Raw genomic sequence first — 12,886 nt, forward strand, 5'->3', positions numbered from 1 at the left:
CTGCTTCCCTCATTTCACAAGGAAGGGGGACAGCCTCAGAAAGGGTGAGGGGCTAAGTGAAACTGCCTAGGACTGCAAAAGTGGGGTTCTGAACCCCCGTCTACCTTTCTCTGTGATTCCCAAGGTAGGAATAGGCAAGACCCCCCCGAGCAGGCAAGTGTGGAGCCCGGATTTGAACCCATGACTGTGTTTCCATTACACCCCTAACTGAAGAACTCAGCAAGAGCAGGAAAGGGGAATGTTTTGCCTTCTTTGGCCTCAAATCCCAGTCCTCACTGAGTTCAGACTTGTGCGTTGGTATGATTCACAGAATTGGACAGGGACCAACACAGCAATGCATCTCATGTCTTCTCCTGAACACTGAGATTCAAGCTGAATTGAGAGAACAAGAGTCTACTGGCTTGCTCATGAGCAAGTAACTAAACTCTTCTAGCATAATGAGAACCAGCTCATACCAAGTGCCTACAAAGTGCCAGGTGCTGTCCTTAAAACCTTAAGTATCTATCATCCCAACCCCATGGGGAAGGTATGACTGCAAGGGCCAGGCTGTGTACAGGGCCAGGCACATGGCACACCACAACACATTTTAAATAGGGTCTGACAGACCAGTGCCCACCCCAGCCTGGTAGGGTCTGAGTTTATAGACATGAGCTACACTCTTGTCTGAAACACAGCCTGTGGAAGTCACTGCTCATGTCTGGTTGAAAAATGAAGACAAAAATTTTTGGAAGGGCTGTAAATTTAGGTTCCCGGAATCTATGGGTGCTGTTCTATCTCCTTCATGCTGGCTCTCACTGTTAAGTCCAGTCTGACATTAGTGTGTGGTGTTAGGTACAAGCTCTAGACTGGGGCTCAAATATCAGCCAGGTTCTAATGAAAATTAAAAGTAGTACCTGCCTATTACAAAAAGTCTGCATTAGCAGGAAAATGCAAGTATTGTGTAGCATTCTGCACAGCACCTGACCCAAGCTAAGTACTTAAAAAGGCAACTGTTATTACAGGACTATCCGCCACACCTGACCAAGCATCCAGGTGACATCAAAACAGAAATGACAAGTGGCAGGAATTAAACAGGAACTCTGCACTACTCCAGACAAGTGCTTTCTAATTAGAAACAGAACACTCAAGAGGAGGGAGAGAAACACATGGTAGGGCAAGCTGGGGCTAAAGCACAAGAGTTCTCTCAAGGGGGTTTGATCATAAAAAAGCGGGGGAAGGAACAATGGGCTGTTCTACTTTATTATCACAAGGAAGAAATAATTCTTTTTACCCTGTGCTGGGGGCCTAAAACCTTTCGTGTTAAAGAGTCCTAAATACTGAGCCATGGCAGCGCTTAATCAAATCTCCTGCTGGCATTTGGGGTCTGGATTTGATCTGAAAGACCCTGAGGAAACACAACACCCAGCAAGAGCAAGCAGGGAACGAAGGAAAAACCGCAAGCCGAGCAGGTGCACACAGGGTGCTCCGTACTCCTGCATACAGACTGATCACTTTTCTGCTACTCTGGGATCCCTCCAGGGCAAGAACCTCATCTTACATTCTGTGAAGTCCCCTTTCCAGGCCGCCAAACATCACCATGATAGACAGAATGCCCCCCATGACTACACAATCCTTAGACCTGTATGTTACACAACCCAAAAGGCTTTTATATTTGTAATTAAGGTTATGGATTTTGTTTGGGTGTGGGGAATGAAACTCACGTAAGGCTGTACCACTGAGAATCTCCCTAGCCTAAGGTTTTGGGTTGTTTTTTTCTTTTTGTATTTTAGGGAAGGGTTTACAGGGTGTTTAGGGTCTCACTACTAGATTGGACTCGTAGTGATTCACCTGTTTACAGCCTCCCAAGAGCTGGGACTACAGGCAAGGGCCACTACACCCAGTCTCAATTGCTGTCTCAGCACACCCTGGGGGCGGGGCTGGCACAGCAGGCTGGGGAAGAAACCTCTGACTCCTGTGCCTGCTTGCAGGGCTTTAATCTGCTGAGCTATTTGGCCTGTCCTAGCCTAAGGTTTTGGACTAATCTAATCATACAAGTTTTTAAAACAGAGATGTTTTCTGGCTGGAGACAGAAGAAACAAAGCAGAAGGGCAGTCAGAGAGATTGGAAATGTGAGAAGAACTTGCTAGTTTTGGTTTTTGTTTTTTGGGTTTTTTTGGTGGAACTGGGGATTGAACTCAGGCCCTTGCGTTTGCCAGACAAGTGCTTATTTTACTGAGCCAACTTCCTGGCCCAAACTTGCTAGTTTAAATATGAAGGGGCCATGAGACAGCTTTAGAAGCTGAAATCCTTGCAGGCCACCAGCAAGACAGCAGAGACCGTGGCAGTGTGGAACTGAACTCTGCCAAAACCCTGAGTGAGCACAGAAGTGGATGTTCCCCAAGAGCCTCTGGGGAGGAGTCCAGGACAGCCACACCTTGACCTCAGCCTTGTGAAACTCCCAACAAAGAAACCAGTAGAGCCCAACCATTCTAAGCACGGTGGCGTCACTGCCCCTTATTTTAGAAAACTGGTGCTCAGGGCAGTTGCAAAGCTTGCTCAGAGGACTTAGTAAATGAATTTTTGAGATAGAATTCAAACTCAGGTCTTCAGAAACTACTACTAGCAGGCGTCCTCTAGGCTGCAAGTGCCAATCTGTGGCTTGTGGAGTCTACCGTGAACCAAATAAAAATGAACTACAGAAAAGGACCAACAAGTAAAACAAAAACAGCAACAAAACTTCAGCTCGGCCTGCTTTCACACTACGGAAGCTTGAAAGCTTTTGAATACTCATTTCCTTTGCATACTCAGCTTCTTTCAAATTTATGAACAAGTCCGAGCATAAACAAGTAAATAAAAAGATATCAAGTCTTCCTAGCACATGTAAGAAAAAATATTTTGACGAATGGTAAAGGGCGGAATCAAGTGTGGCTATTCACTCCTGACTTGTCCTGCTGACCTGGCAGCCACTATGAAAACCCAACTCTTGCAAAGCAATGCTGTTTTCATCAGCTGCATTAGGAGTACCTCTGTTCGGATTGGCGCTTCCAGGACACTCTGCACCAGCTGTTACTGTCAAGACCATTCAGCTGAGCTTCAGCCTGAAGTTTCTCTTTACTTCTAATAACGAAGGAAAATAATTCCTCCCCCTCATTAGCCTCTCCATCTCCTAAATATTTGTGAGCTGATATCACGCTCTGCCGTGGGCAGTGTTTTGCCAAGCTGAAGGCTTCTTTCAGCCTGCCTCAGGAAACCATTCTCTTAGATTACAGTGTCTTCACGGTCTAAGTTTTTTGCTCTTTCTTTCTGTCCTAATGAAGTACCTCATGTTGAATAAAGAGTGTTTTGCACATTACAGAAGGTGCCATATTCTAAAAGGTAAGCTAACAATAATTCGCAGAACAGGATGTCACTGTTAATAGTTGGTTAGAAAATAAGCACTTACTACTTTTCTGCCTGCAATTTAAATTAACAGCAGATTAAGACAAATTTTCCCCAATTCTACACAAGAGCTGATGGCCACAAATAGAACTAAAAGGTCAAGTGGTTCCTAGATGCCACCGAAAACAGCACAAGAAATATTTACAGAGTAGTTAAAGGACTATTAATAGAAAAGACTAAGTGGGTATCATTTTTGCATTATTTTGTGAATATAGTTTAACAAATATTTCTTTAAAAAATCTGGCTAAAATTCTACACCAGATTAAACTTTCAGCCAAATGGAATCAGACTCCCCATTTCTTAAGGGCCAGAAATCTGGCCCAATATTCTGTTCTTACCAAGAACTAAAGAGCTGTTTGTTTGCAGCAGTCTCCAGATAGATCTAACACTGGACCTTTCTAGAAGATTTTGTAACTATTAAGAAAAACTCTAAAATTTGGCCAGACTTGGCCATAGTTCTGATAGCACATAAATCTCAGCCATTGAGTACAAATTCCTAATTCGTATCAGTCTAGTTTCTAAACAGACTCAGTCTCACAGTAATTTATCCAGAGGTACAACCTGGCTGATTATTTTTCTGTTTTTAGTCAACTGCATCAAGAAACTTCTTGTGTTCAAAAAGCAATCATGGCACAGGCAGCTAGAATTATAATCTTTGGCCAAAATGCATGCCTTCTAAAAGACATATTAAATAATTCTATATACATTTATTGAGTTACAAAAACTTAAATTTTAATGGGCTTCAAGGAAAATACTAAGATAAAATCAATACAACTTGCCCTTTATTCTGAAGCTAGCTGATTATCTGAACCCAAAGGATTGTCTCAGAATGTTCCAATGAATAATTTCATATGAGTAAGTTTCTGGGATAACCTCAGGCACCATTTACTGAGTACCTACTGTGTGCCGGACATTTTACAGCTATAACAGCTAATCCTCACACTTAGCAACAAGGTAAACACTATTATTCTCTTCAGATAGAGGGAGAAACAGGCTTAGAACCTATTAGTATTAGCTCAAGTTTCCACAACTGTTTTAAGCGCCACAGCTGGGCCCAAGCCCCACATCTCATGGGGCTCAAAGTTTTCCCACCATACCATGCTACTCTGAGTGTCTTGTTTTCTAAATCTATTCTGCTAAAATTTCAGCAGTTATTAGCTACAGGATTTGATTTCCTATTTTTCCCCTGAAATGACATACGGCATATGGAACAATATATGTATATGACTGAACCTTTTATAAAATATTTTGCAACCTAAAAAGAACTTGAATGATCACCAACTAGCCTTCATTCACCCACAGAACAGCCAGTGAACTCAACCACTGCACCAAACACTGGAGTAACAGTTTTCACAGTCAAGGCATTTAGTCTCATGAGAGACCCTCCTGCCCCCAATAAATGTAACCATCTCCCTTTTGTGAAGGAAGAAACTAAAGGCAAGTGAGGCCTGAACGCTGTCCCTTAGCACAGGTTACATTAGGCAGTGACGACCTCACCAAGTCCTGATCCAGGAGTCCTGGCGGTGGCTCAGCAATTCTCCGCACACCTCTGCCTGCACGCTCTGCTTTCCAGCCATGCTTGCCATTACTGTTCCACTGCACATGTGGCAAGGACATGGGAACTGGAGAGTGTGAATTCACCCAGCAGCCAGAGCAATAAGACTAATAATTTTAATGCAGAAAAATTCCAACAGGCCAGTTTGTTTTTTTAAAGGTTAATAAAGACACTAATAAGCTAATTTTTCTTACTACTGCAGACTGCTCCCCCCTGAAGTGAAAAGACTTATGAGACCAGAAATATTTTCAAAGAAACATCAGGATAAATTAGGCGAAGGAATATCTGTGCTTTTTCATCACGGGGGAAGCAGAAGGTCTTTGTAACAGACGTTTTCCTGGCGAGGCTCAGCAGTTTCCCTATTGGGTGCTCATCCTCAGAAATGCCCCTGGTGAATACAAGTTGTTATTTAGCTTGTCTCACTCATCTGTTTGGCGTCAGCCAGCCAAGACTCTGTGCTAGGGGTGTCCAACGGACAATGAGGAATGATTAGGTCTACTTTGTGGCAAACAGGGGTGGCCAGGGACTGAATGGCGAGAACAGCACATGGATGACGCCCTAGCTTGGTCCACTGAGGTTCCTGCTCTGTGACTCCTTAGGAACTGTGCGTGTCATCATCCAATGGAGCTCTTCTGTTACTATCCATAGCATTTTATGAAACGAATCCCAGGCTATTTCATCCATACTAGTCCACTGAAACTGCTTGTTTAGTGGTCACCAGTAACAGGGTCTTATATTTCCTAACTTCCCCCGGTGGGGCACTTGTCGTTCTCTTGCCTCAGTATTCCCGAGTGCTGGGCTTACAGTCCTGCACCACATCTGGCTTCAGATATTTCTTGTGTTGTGGGGCTTATGAGGCCAGAATGATGCAGATCCAAGCTACACACAAATCAGGCATTTTGTAGGACCCTTACTCTCAGAGTGACAGTATAATTAGGAAATAGGCCCATGCTGTGAATTCTTTCTACAGGGCTTGAGACTGACTAGTAGCACTGGCTTAATTTATTCTCTGGCCCTATCACTAAATGCTGTTCCTGGTCAGAGAACATTCAAATCCTAATGACCACAGGGATCCAGGCCACAGTTAGCAAGGGCTCCAAACATCTGAGACAAATGAATAACCTGGCTTTTTATTTCTGATCATCTTTGAGTAAAGTAAAAATAGGAAGTAACTCTCCAACAGTAGACTCATGGGATCATCAAAACAGAAGGGACCTTAGCGACAATCTACTTAGGGGCCTTGCTTTGACAGTCTGGGAAACAGGCTCAGGGAGGAGTTATTTACCTGCCTAAGAGGAACAAGTCTCTTAGCTATGGGCCACAAGTTCTTCCAGCCATACCCCTAAAGAGAGTAGGTAATGACATCAGGGCTACCAGGAGATCCTGTCCAGATAACATTCATTTTATAAAACTCTGATGTTTCTTCTCATGCTCCACCACCAAGAAAATCCTCGGCAAAAAAGTACACACACATTCAAATATTGTAGGTGCGTGAATTCAGCAAAATAACCCAATATAGTCCAGTGGTCCATAATAGTAGTGGGTTATCTGCAGAACTGGCAATGTCAGAAGTTGCTGACTTGAGCTTTTTATAGCTCAGCACATTAATATGGCTTTACTTTTTATACCTTGTCATTATACTTTTCTGCTGAATGGTTAAGACCAAGTTAAAGCAAGACCTATATAACTAAAAATGTAACTTTTGTATCTGACAAGGTCAGTCAAATCCCTTCAGGATTTACCCTGAAATCCTGTACAGCTGTTTGCAGATCCTTTGTCAGTGTCAGCCATGTGGATGCGTAATGGCCATTGCTTGACCAATTTGCTCTCTGTGAAAGCCTGAGAGAATGTTTTCTCTCTAGGTGACTCTCCTTAGGCACACTCTACATTGTTGATCACTTTCCTCTGGAATACCCATCTCTGACAAACAAACATCTCTGACTAAACAAAAATGGGGGATATAAATGAAGGACCATTTTGTAGTGAAAAAAAAAATCTATCTATTTAAGTACACAAAACAGGATAGATATGCAGCTATTTTCTCTTAGTTCAATGAGAAAATTTGTACTGATAGTGCTTAGACAAGATATCATGTCTGCATCTTGTACTATGAATAACTACTACGAAGACAATATGCAATGTATTAATTATTATAACTGTTCTACTAACCTGTTTTGAAACTCTCATTGCTATTTCTTAATAAAATTAATTTTAAAAAAAGAACATACACAATACAAAGGAGGTCAGAGAGAGTTACTGTAATTTTCTATTGAACATTCTTCCAAAAGCATTACTTTATCCCTTATATGAGTTATAGGAAATAACAGAATTAGAAAAATTAGGAAGACCGATAAAGACAATTAATTAACCTAAACAGGAAAAACACAAGACTGAAAACTTTGTAAACATAAATTAGTGAGATTATAGTCTGAGAACTGTGCATCTGAAAGCAAACTTTATTTACTCAATTATTTTTAGCAATATCATTTTATGACTCTAATACCCTGATTTTTCAAGAAGGAACAACATTTAAAAAATAATCTTACTTTAAAAATAGGCCTGTGTTCATCTAAAATGTTTCCCCCAAGCTTTGATCATATTTCTTTTACTTCATTCGGGGAGAATATTTCTTTGTGATGGCATAAAATGCAAGATTTTAAAGATTTGTATTCCAGTACAGAATTTTAAGAACTGTTAGTGAGAAATCAATGAAGGTCATCAAGTGTGTGGCCAGCTACTGGTATTGCCTCTTCCCCAAATCTCCCAAGGAAAATTTTTTAAATTGGCTCTGCCACAGGATAACCCTTAAACATACTTCTAAGCAAAACAAGAGCTTTTGTTTGCATAGTTTTTAGATGTTACTGTTCCTACTTTTATTTTGAAACTTGAATTTACCCCCAAGCCATAATTACCATATTAACTCTGTCACGCACATTCATAAGCAATTCCGCACAGCAGTAGTATACCACCAGGCTCTGCATGCAGAGGCCAGGAAAAACATGACTGGTCACACCCATGGAACAACAAAGCTATCTCATGTTATTTGCCAACATATAATTTCAGTCTAAGTTCTGACAACGAAATACATGGGTCATATTTCATCTTGATTTTCCAAAAGTTGCCAAAGGGAGTTAGTTCTTCACAGCTTGGCTTTGCCTGGCTGAAGCTGAAGATTCTGTAACTTCATCGCCAGACCCATGTTGCCAGTGATTTTCAATTTACCTTGAAAGAAGGCCTGCGACAAAGAAAAAAGAAAAGTGGTGGGTCTTATCTTGAGACTGTTAATGTTCCTAGGCTACCCATCCCTGAGATCATTTACCCAGGTCACTTAATGTTCTTCCACATATATCACTTAGTGCTTCTTTTTTGTACCAGAAATTGAACTCAGGACCTTACACTTTCCAGGCAGGCTCTTGTGCTGCTGAGCTTGTGCTGCTGAACACTTAGGTTTTAGGAACAGACTGAGAACCAGATTTCTCAGACGAAAGAACTGTAAAGGCTGTGCTTATGGCCACGCTTTATGTAGAGCAAGAGGAGGGCACACTGTCCCCCAAAATGCCTTTTCCTACAAACTGAGAATTGCTCTGCCTTGATTTTCCTGATAAAGAGCAGTCCCCTCAGAGGACAGGCCTGTGTGGGTCAGGTGCTTGTGTTACTCCCTAGCCCAGTGAGGAGAATCTGACCATTGCAGGGCAGAGCCAAAATCTGTTCCCTTTAACAACACTTGGGATTAGATCACATGATGTTTTCTAAATTTACCATGAAACAAAACCCCAGAAAAAAATTAAGAGAAACAGCCAAGTTGGGAGCACAGCATGATTTCCCTGCCATGATCTCCATCCTTCAACTCAACTCCTGAAGTAAGGAAGGAAGAGCTACGTGAGAAAGGTTTCTGGTCATCTTAGCTTTCTATGTAAGTATATTAAGAAGTGAGGAGTTCTGCTGTTTTTTTGTACTGCTCCTGGTAAGGGTGACTAATTCTTTTTTTTTTTTTCTCTCTCTCTTTTCTTTTCTTTTCTTCCCTCCCTGTCTGGACAAACTAAATATTTCCTTTCTATATGGCATGAAGCCTCTGTCTGATGACTTAAAGGTCAGGTGTCTGAGAACACAATACATTTAACATATGTCACTGAAAAACATGGACCGGCAGAACAGAAGAAACTCACCATCTTTCCTGTTTAACTTAAAAGGAAAAAATAATGCTTTATTTATTAACAGAGAAAACATGAATCTGAGTCTGTGGAGAATCCAAATATACAGATCACTTCAGAGTGGCCTCTAGGTGTTTCTCATGTGTGCTTTGGGCTGGAGAGCACATGGCTTTGTCTCAAATGTAGCCAAACACTGAAATTAGAGTTTCCACTGCATTTAACGATTCCAGTCAAATCCTTTACTGAGCATAAGGGAAGGCCATTAGCACACTACCAGAAAGGTCTGCCATTTCGATCTTGGATTCCTTTGGGTGCTAACAGGTGCTGAAGGAAAATAAATTGTCACCTCACGCCCCCACCATGCCCCAAACAGGGAGTGCACAGATAAATGGGGAAAGAGAAGGCAACTCAAGCATGAAGTCTGTGCGCCCTGCCAAGGCGGTGCATGGTGTCTGCCGCGGGACAGGAAGTGTGGCTGGGAAGAAGGACGACTGCCAGCTCTATACTGGTGGCCTCTCTCCTGTCAAGGTTTCGAGAAAAGCTCTGAGGGTGGAAACGTCAGTGTATATTCTACTGAAACATCATCACACCAATTGAAATATGTGCAGAGGCTTAAAGAAAATATTTTAAAAGGCAGACATGTGAAAGACTGAGTTGTTTATTCAGTCTTATGAAGGACAAGAACAAGACCTGAAACAAATAAGGCTGAGGCAACAAATTAGGTTGCAATGAAAAGAAAGGTCTTAGCTTCTTTTTGCTAATACAGCGCTCAGTGTACCAAGCACAGTATACAGAATGCTCAGCACACCGTGACTGCTCAACGCTGTGTGACCACAGAGTACAAGGAGACCCCCGACCACCTGGGGGCCAGGAAGATCCATACAGGACACCAATATATTTCAGACAAACAATTTAATCCAACAACTGTTTATAAAAACCTGAACACATCAGGTGCTGTGCTAGGTTCTAGAAACAGAAAGACCAATATGATATGATTTGTATTTGAGATAGTCATTGTTTAATGGAAATGAGATGCACGTTACAACTAACGTATCATGACAAGCGCTAAGCCAGCAGTCTAATAGGTGGCTCAGAGTAGGGACTCTACAGCTCTCAATGATTCAGAGGGGATCCTAGGAGATAACATCCAAGCTAATTTCAAATGACAAGGATCTTATTAAGGAATAAGTGTTCAGGCAAGAAGAACAAAGTCAAAGACACAAAATTTTGAAGATACCACCCCACACCCTAAAGCTACTCCTTTCCACTGTGCGCTGCCACCTTCTGGCTGTCCTGGGGGCCCTACTATCCCGTACCCTCCCTGAATGCAAGCCAGGCAGGGCCCTCAGAATCTCTGGCTGCACTTACTCTTATACAGCCTGGTCTCATACCAAACTATAGCTGCCTTCACTGTGGGAACTACTTCCTGAACCTGGCACTTCCAGCACCCAGGACAGTGTCTGGCACACAGCTGGCTTTACAAACTTGTCAACTGTCAGGTGACATGCAGGGGAATGCTGAACTTTGTGGGTCTGACCACGCTGCACATGAGGGTCCAACGCTGGAGGTGAAGTGTAAAAGGCTCAAAGACAGCTTAACAGATGCGCCACTGAACTTACCGACTGAGGGTTCATTTTACCAGTCATCAGGGCCAGTAAGTCTGAGTCAGCCATGGTGATGGTGCAGTCGGCCTTCTTATCTAAAACAGGATACACAGAGGGGAGAGAAGAGAAGGGAGAGTTTGAGTTCACTAATATTTTGAGTCAAGAGCCACTGACTGCAACACAATTATACCCAGTCTCAAGTGCTATAGGAAAATGGGGGCCAGGGATCTAGCTCAGTGGCACCGTACCTATCAAGCATGAAATTGTAAACCAACCCCCTCCCTCCCAGATAAAGGGAAATGGGCACTCATGTCCACAGATATGGCAAATGGTAAGATGAACAAGTTTGACCTTTAATATGAGACCTATAATTAAATAAATCGTACCCATCTAATGGACACAATGCAGCCATTATAGGGCATGTTGTGGATCTACACCTACTGACTGACCTGTGGAACGTTTGTTACTTTGTTCATGATACTGTTATATAAGCCAGTTATACAATAAACCATAGGTATGATCCTAGGTTCACTTAGAACAGTATCCAATTACCTAAGTACATAAAAACATCTGACAACTTAGACCTCATATGACTCATGCTGTTGTGGTAGACACTCTGAAGTGAACCCATGAGCCCTGCCTCTTGATGTTCCTGCCTTTGTATAATCCCCTTCCCTCCTGTGTGAGCAGGTCCTGTGACTGCTTCTAGCTGAAAGGTAGTAGCAGCGGTGACTGAATGGCATTCCTGGACTGGTGTGCTGCATAAGCCTTCATCATGCTGACAGACTCATTCTTGCTGTCCCGCTGGCTCTGAACAGCCAAGTGCTCTGTGTGACCTTCCCCTGCCGAGGGCCATGCTTCCTGAGGAGCAGGGGTGACTCTGGCATGCAACCTATAACACACCAAGGCTGTTACTCTCACAGCCACAGGAAACACATCCTGCCAGCAGGCTGGGTAAGCCTGGACTCCAGCCCTTCCTCAGCAGGGCCTCTACCGAGGGCCCAATCCTGGCCAACACCTTGGCTGCAGCCTTGAGCAAACCCATTCCAAGGACCCTGCTACCTGTCCTCAGCTTCCTCACCCATGGGAATCTGTAGGGTGATAAATGTGCATGTTCTTTTAAGCCTCTGGGTTTATAGTAATTTGTTATGCAGCCAGAGAAAACAAATGCAGCCATCTAAGTCAGTGGTCCACGAACTTTTCTATAAGGGATTGGACACTAAATATTTCAGGTTCTGTCTCTATCACAACTACTCCACTCCGCTGTGTAGTACAAAGCAGCCACAGACAACACACAAACACACGTGTAGCCACATCCAGATAAAATTATTTTGAAAGCAGGTGGCAGATGGGGAGAAAATATTTACAATTCACATACTATCTGACAACCGCATCTGGAATACAGAAGAAATTCCTACTACTTAGCTAGAAAAGCTTAGATAGCTCCCTATAAACAGAAGCACAGGGTGCAAGCAGGCATGGTAGAAGAGGCTTTCCAAAATGGCCCAAACCATAGGAAACACTGCTTAACTTCGTCAGCGGAGAATCCACATTAAAACTACAAAGAGATACCATAAACATACGAGAATGAATAGCTGGGGCAAAAAAAAAAAAAAAGTAAAATTCAGTTCTGGTGAGGATGCCGAGCAACCTAAGAGAGTGGGGTGTGTGTGTGTGTGTGTGTGTGTGTGAAGTGGCATGGGAACTCTGGAGGACAATCTAGGAGTTTTGTAACACGGAAACTTCAAGGCAGCAGGCTCCTCATAATCCTGTTCATTGCTGTGTCCCTGAGCTCTTGCAGAGTGCTTCACACATAAAGAACAATCAATAAATTATTTAGATAGTCTGTGCCTTAACAAAAGAGCCAGGGTGAACAAAGTGTGGCGAGCCCATAAGGTAGACATCTTTATTACATGTCTTACAACTCCAGGAAAATCATAAAAATGAGATATATAGAGTAAATCCATATTAATACGATGAGCTGTAAAAGGCTCAAGTCAATAACTTCTGAGGATAACCCACTAATATTATAAACTGCTAGACACAGTTAAATTGGTTAGCTGAATTCAAACACCTATAGTATTTAGATGCCAATAGAATATTCACCTCTGACAGGACAAAAAAAATTAAAAATAAATTTTAAAAAAGATACAAAGGAG

At 42.5% G+C, this 12,886-nt stretch overlaps 1 protein-coding gene across 1 annotated transcript in view; it reads right to left on the reverse strand.

Annotated features, from left to right (window-relative positions):
- Nucleotides 1-7,210: 7,210 nt before the first annotated feature.
- Scp2 (sterol carrier protein 2) overlaps nt 7,211-12,886 on the reverse strand; it is a 126,384-nt gene continuing 120,708 nt past the window's right edge. The window contains exons 15-16 of the mRNA XM_004639220.3: nt 10,743-10,822; nt 7,211-8,207 (exon numbers count right to left, since the gene is read on the reverse strand). Coding sequence (XP_004639277.3) covers nt 8,112-8,207; nt 10,743-10,822 — 176 coding nt within the window. The 3' untranslated portion in view covers nt 7,211-8,111. The remainder of the gene's footprint in view (nt 8,208-10,742; nt 10,823-12,886) is intronic.

Source organism: Octodon degus, unplaced genomic scaffold (assembly GCF_000260255.1).
Source record: "Octodon degus isolate 3935 unplaced genomic scaffold, OctDeg1.0 scaffold00107, whole genome shotgun sequence".
Lineage (NCBI taxonomy): Eukaryota > Metazoa > Chordata > Mammalia > Rodentia > Octodontidae > Octodon > Octodon degus.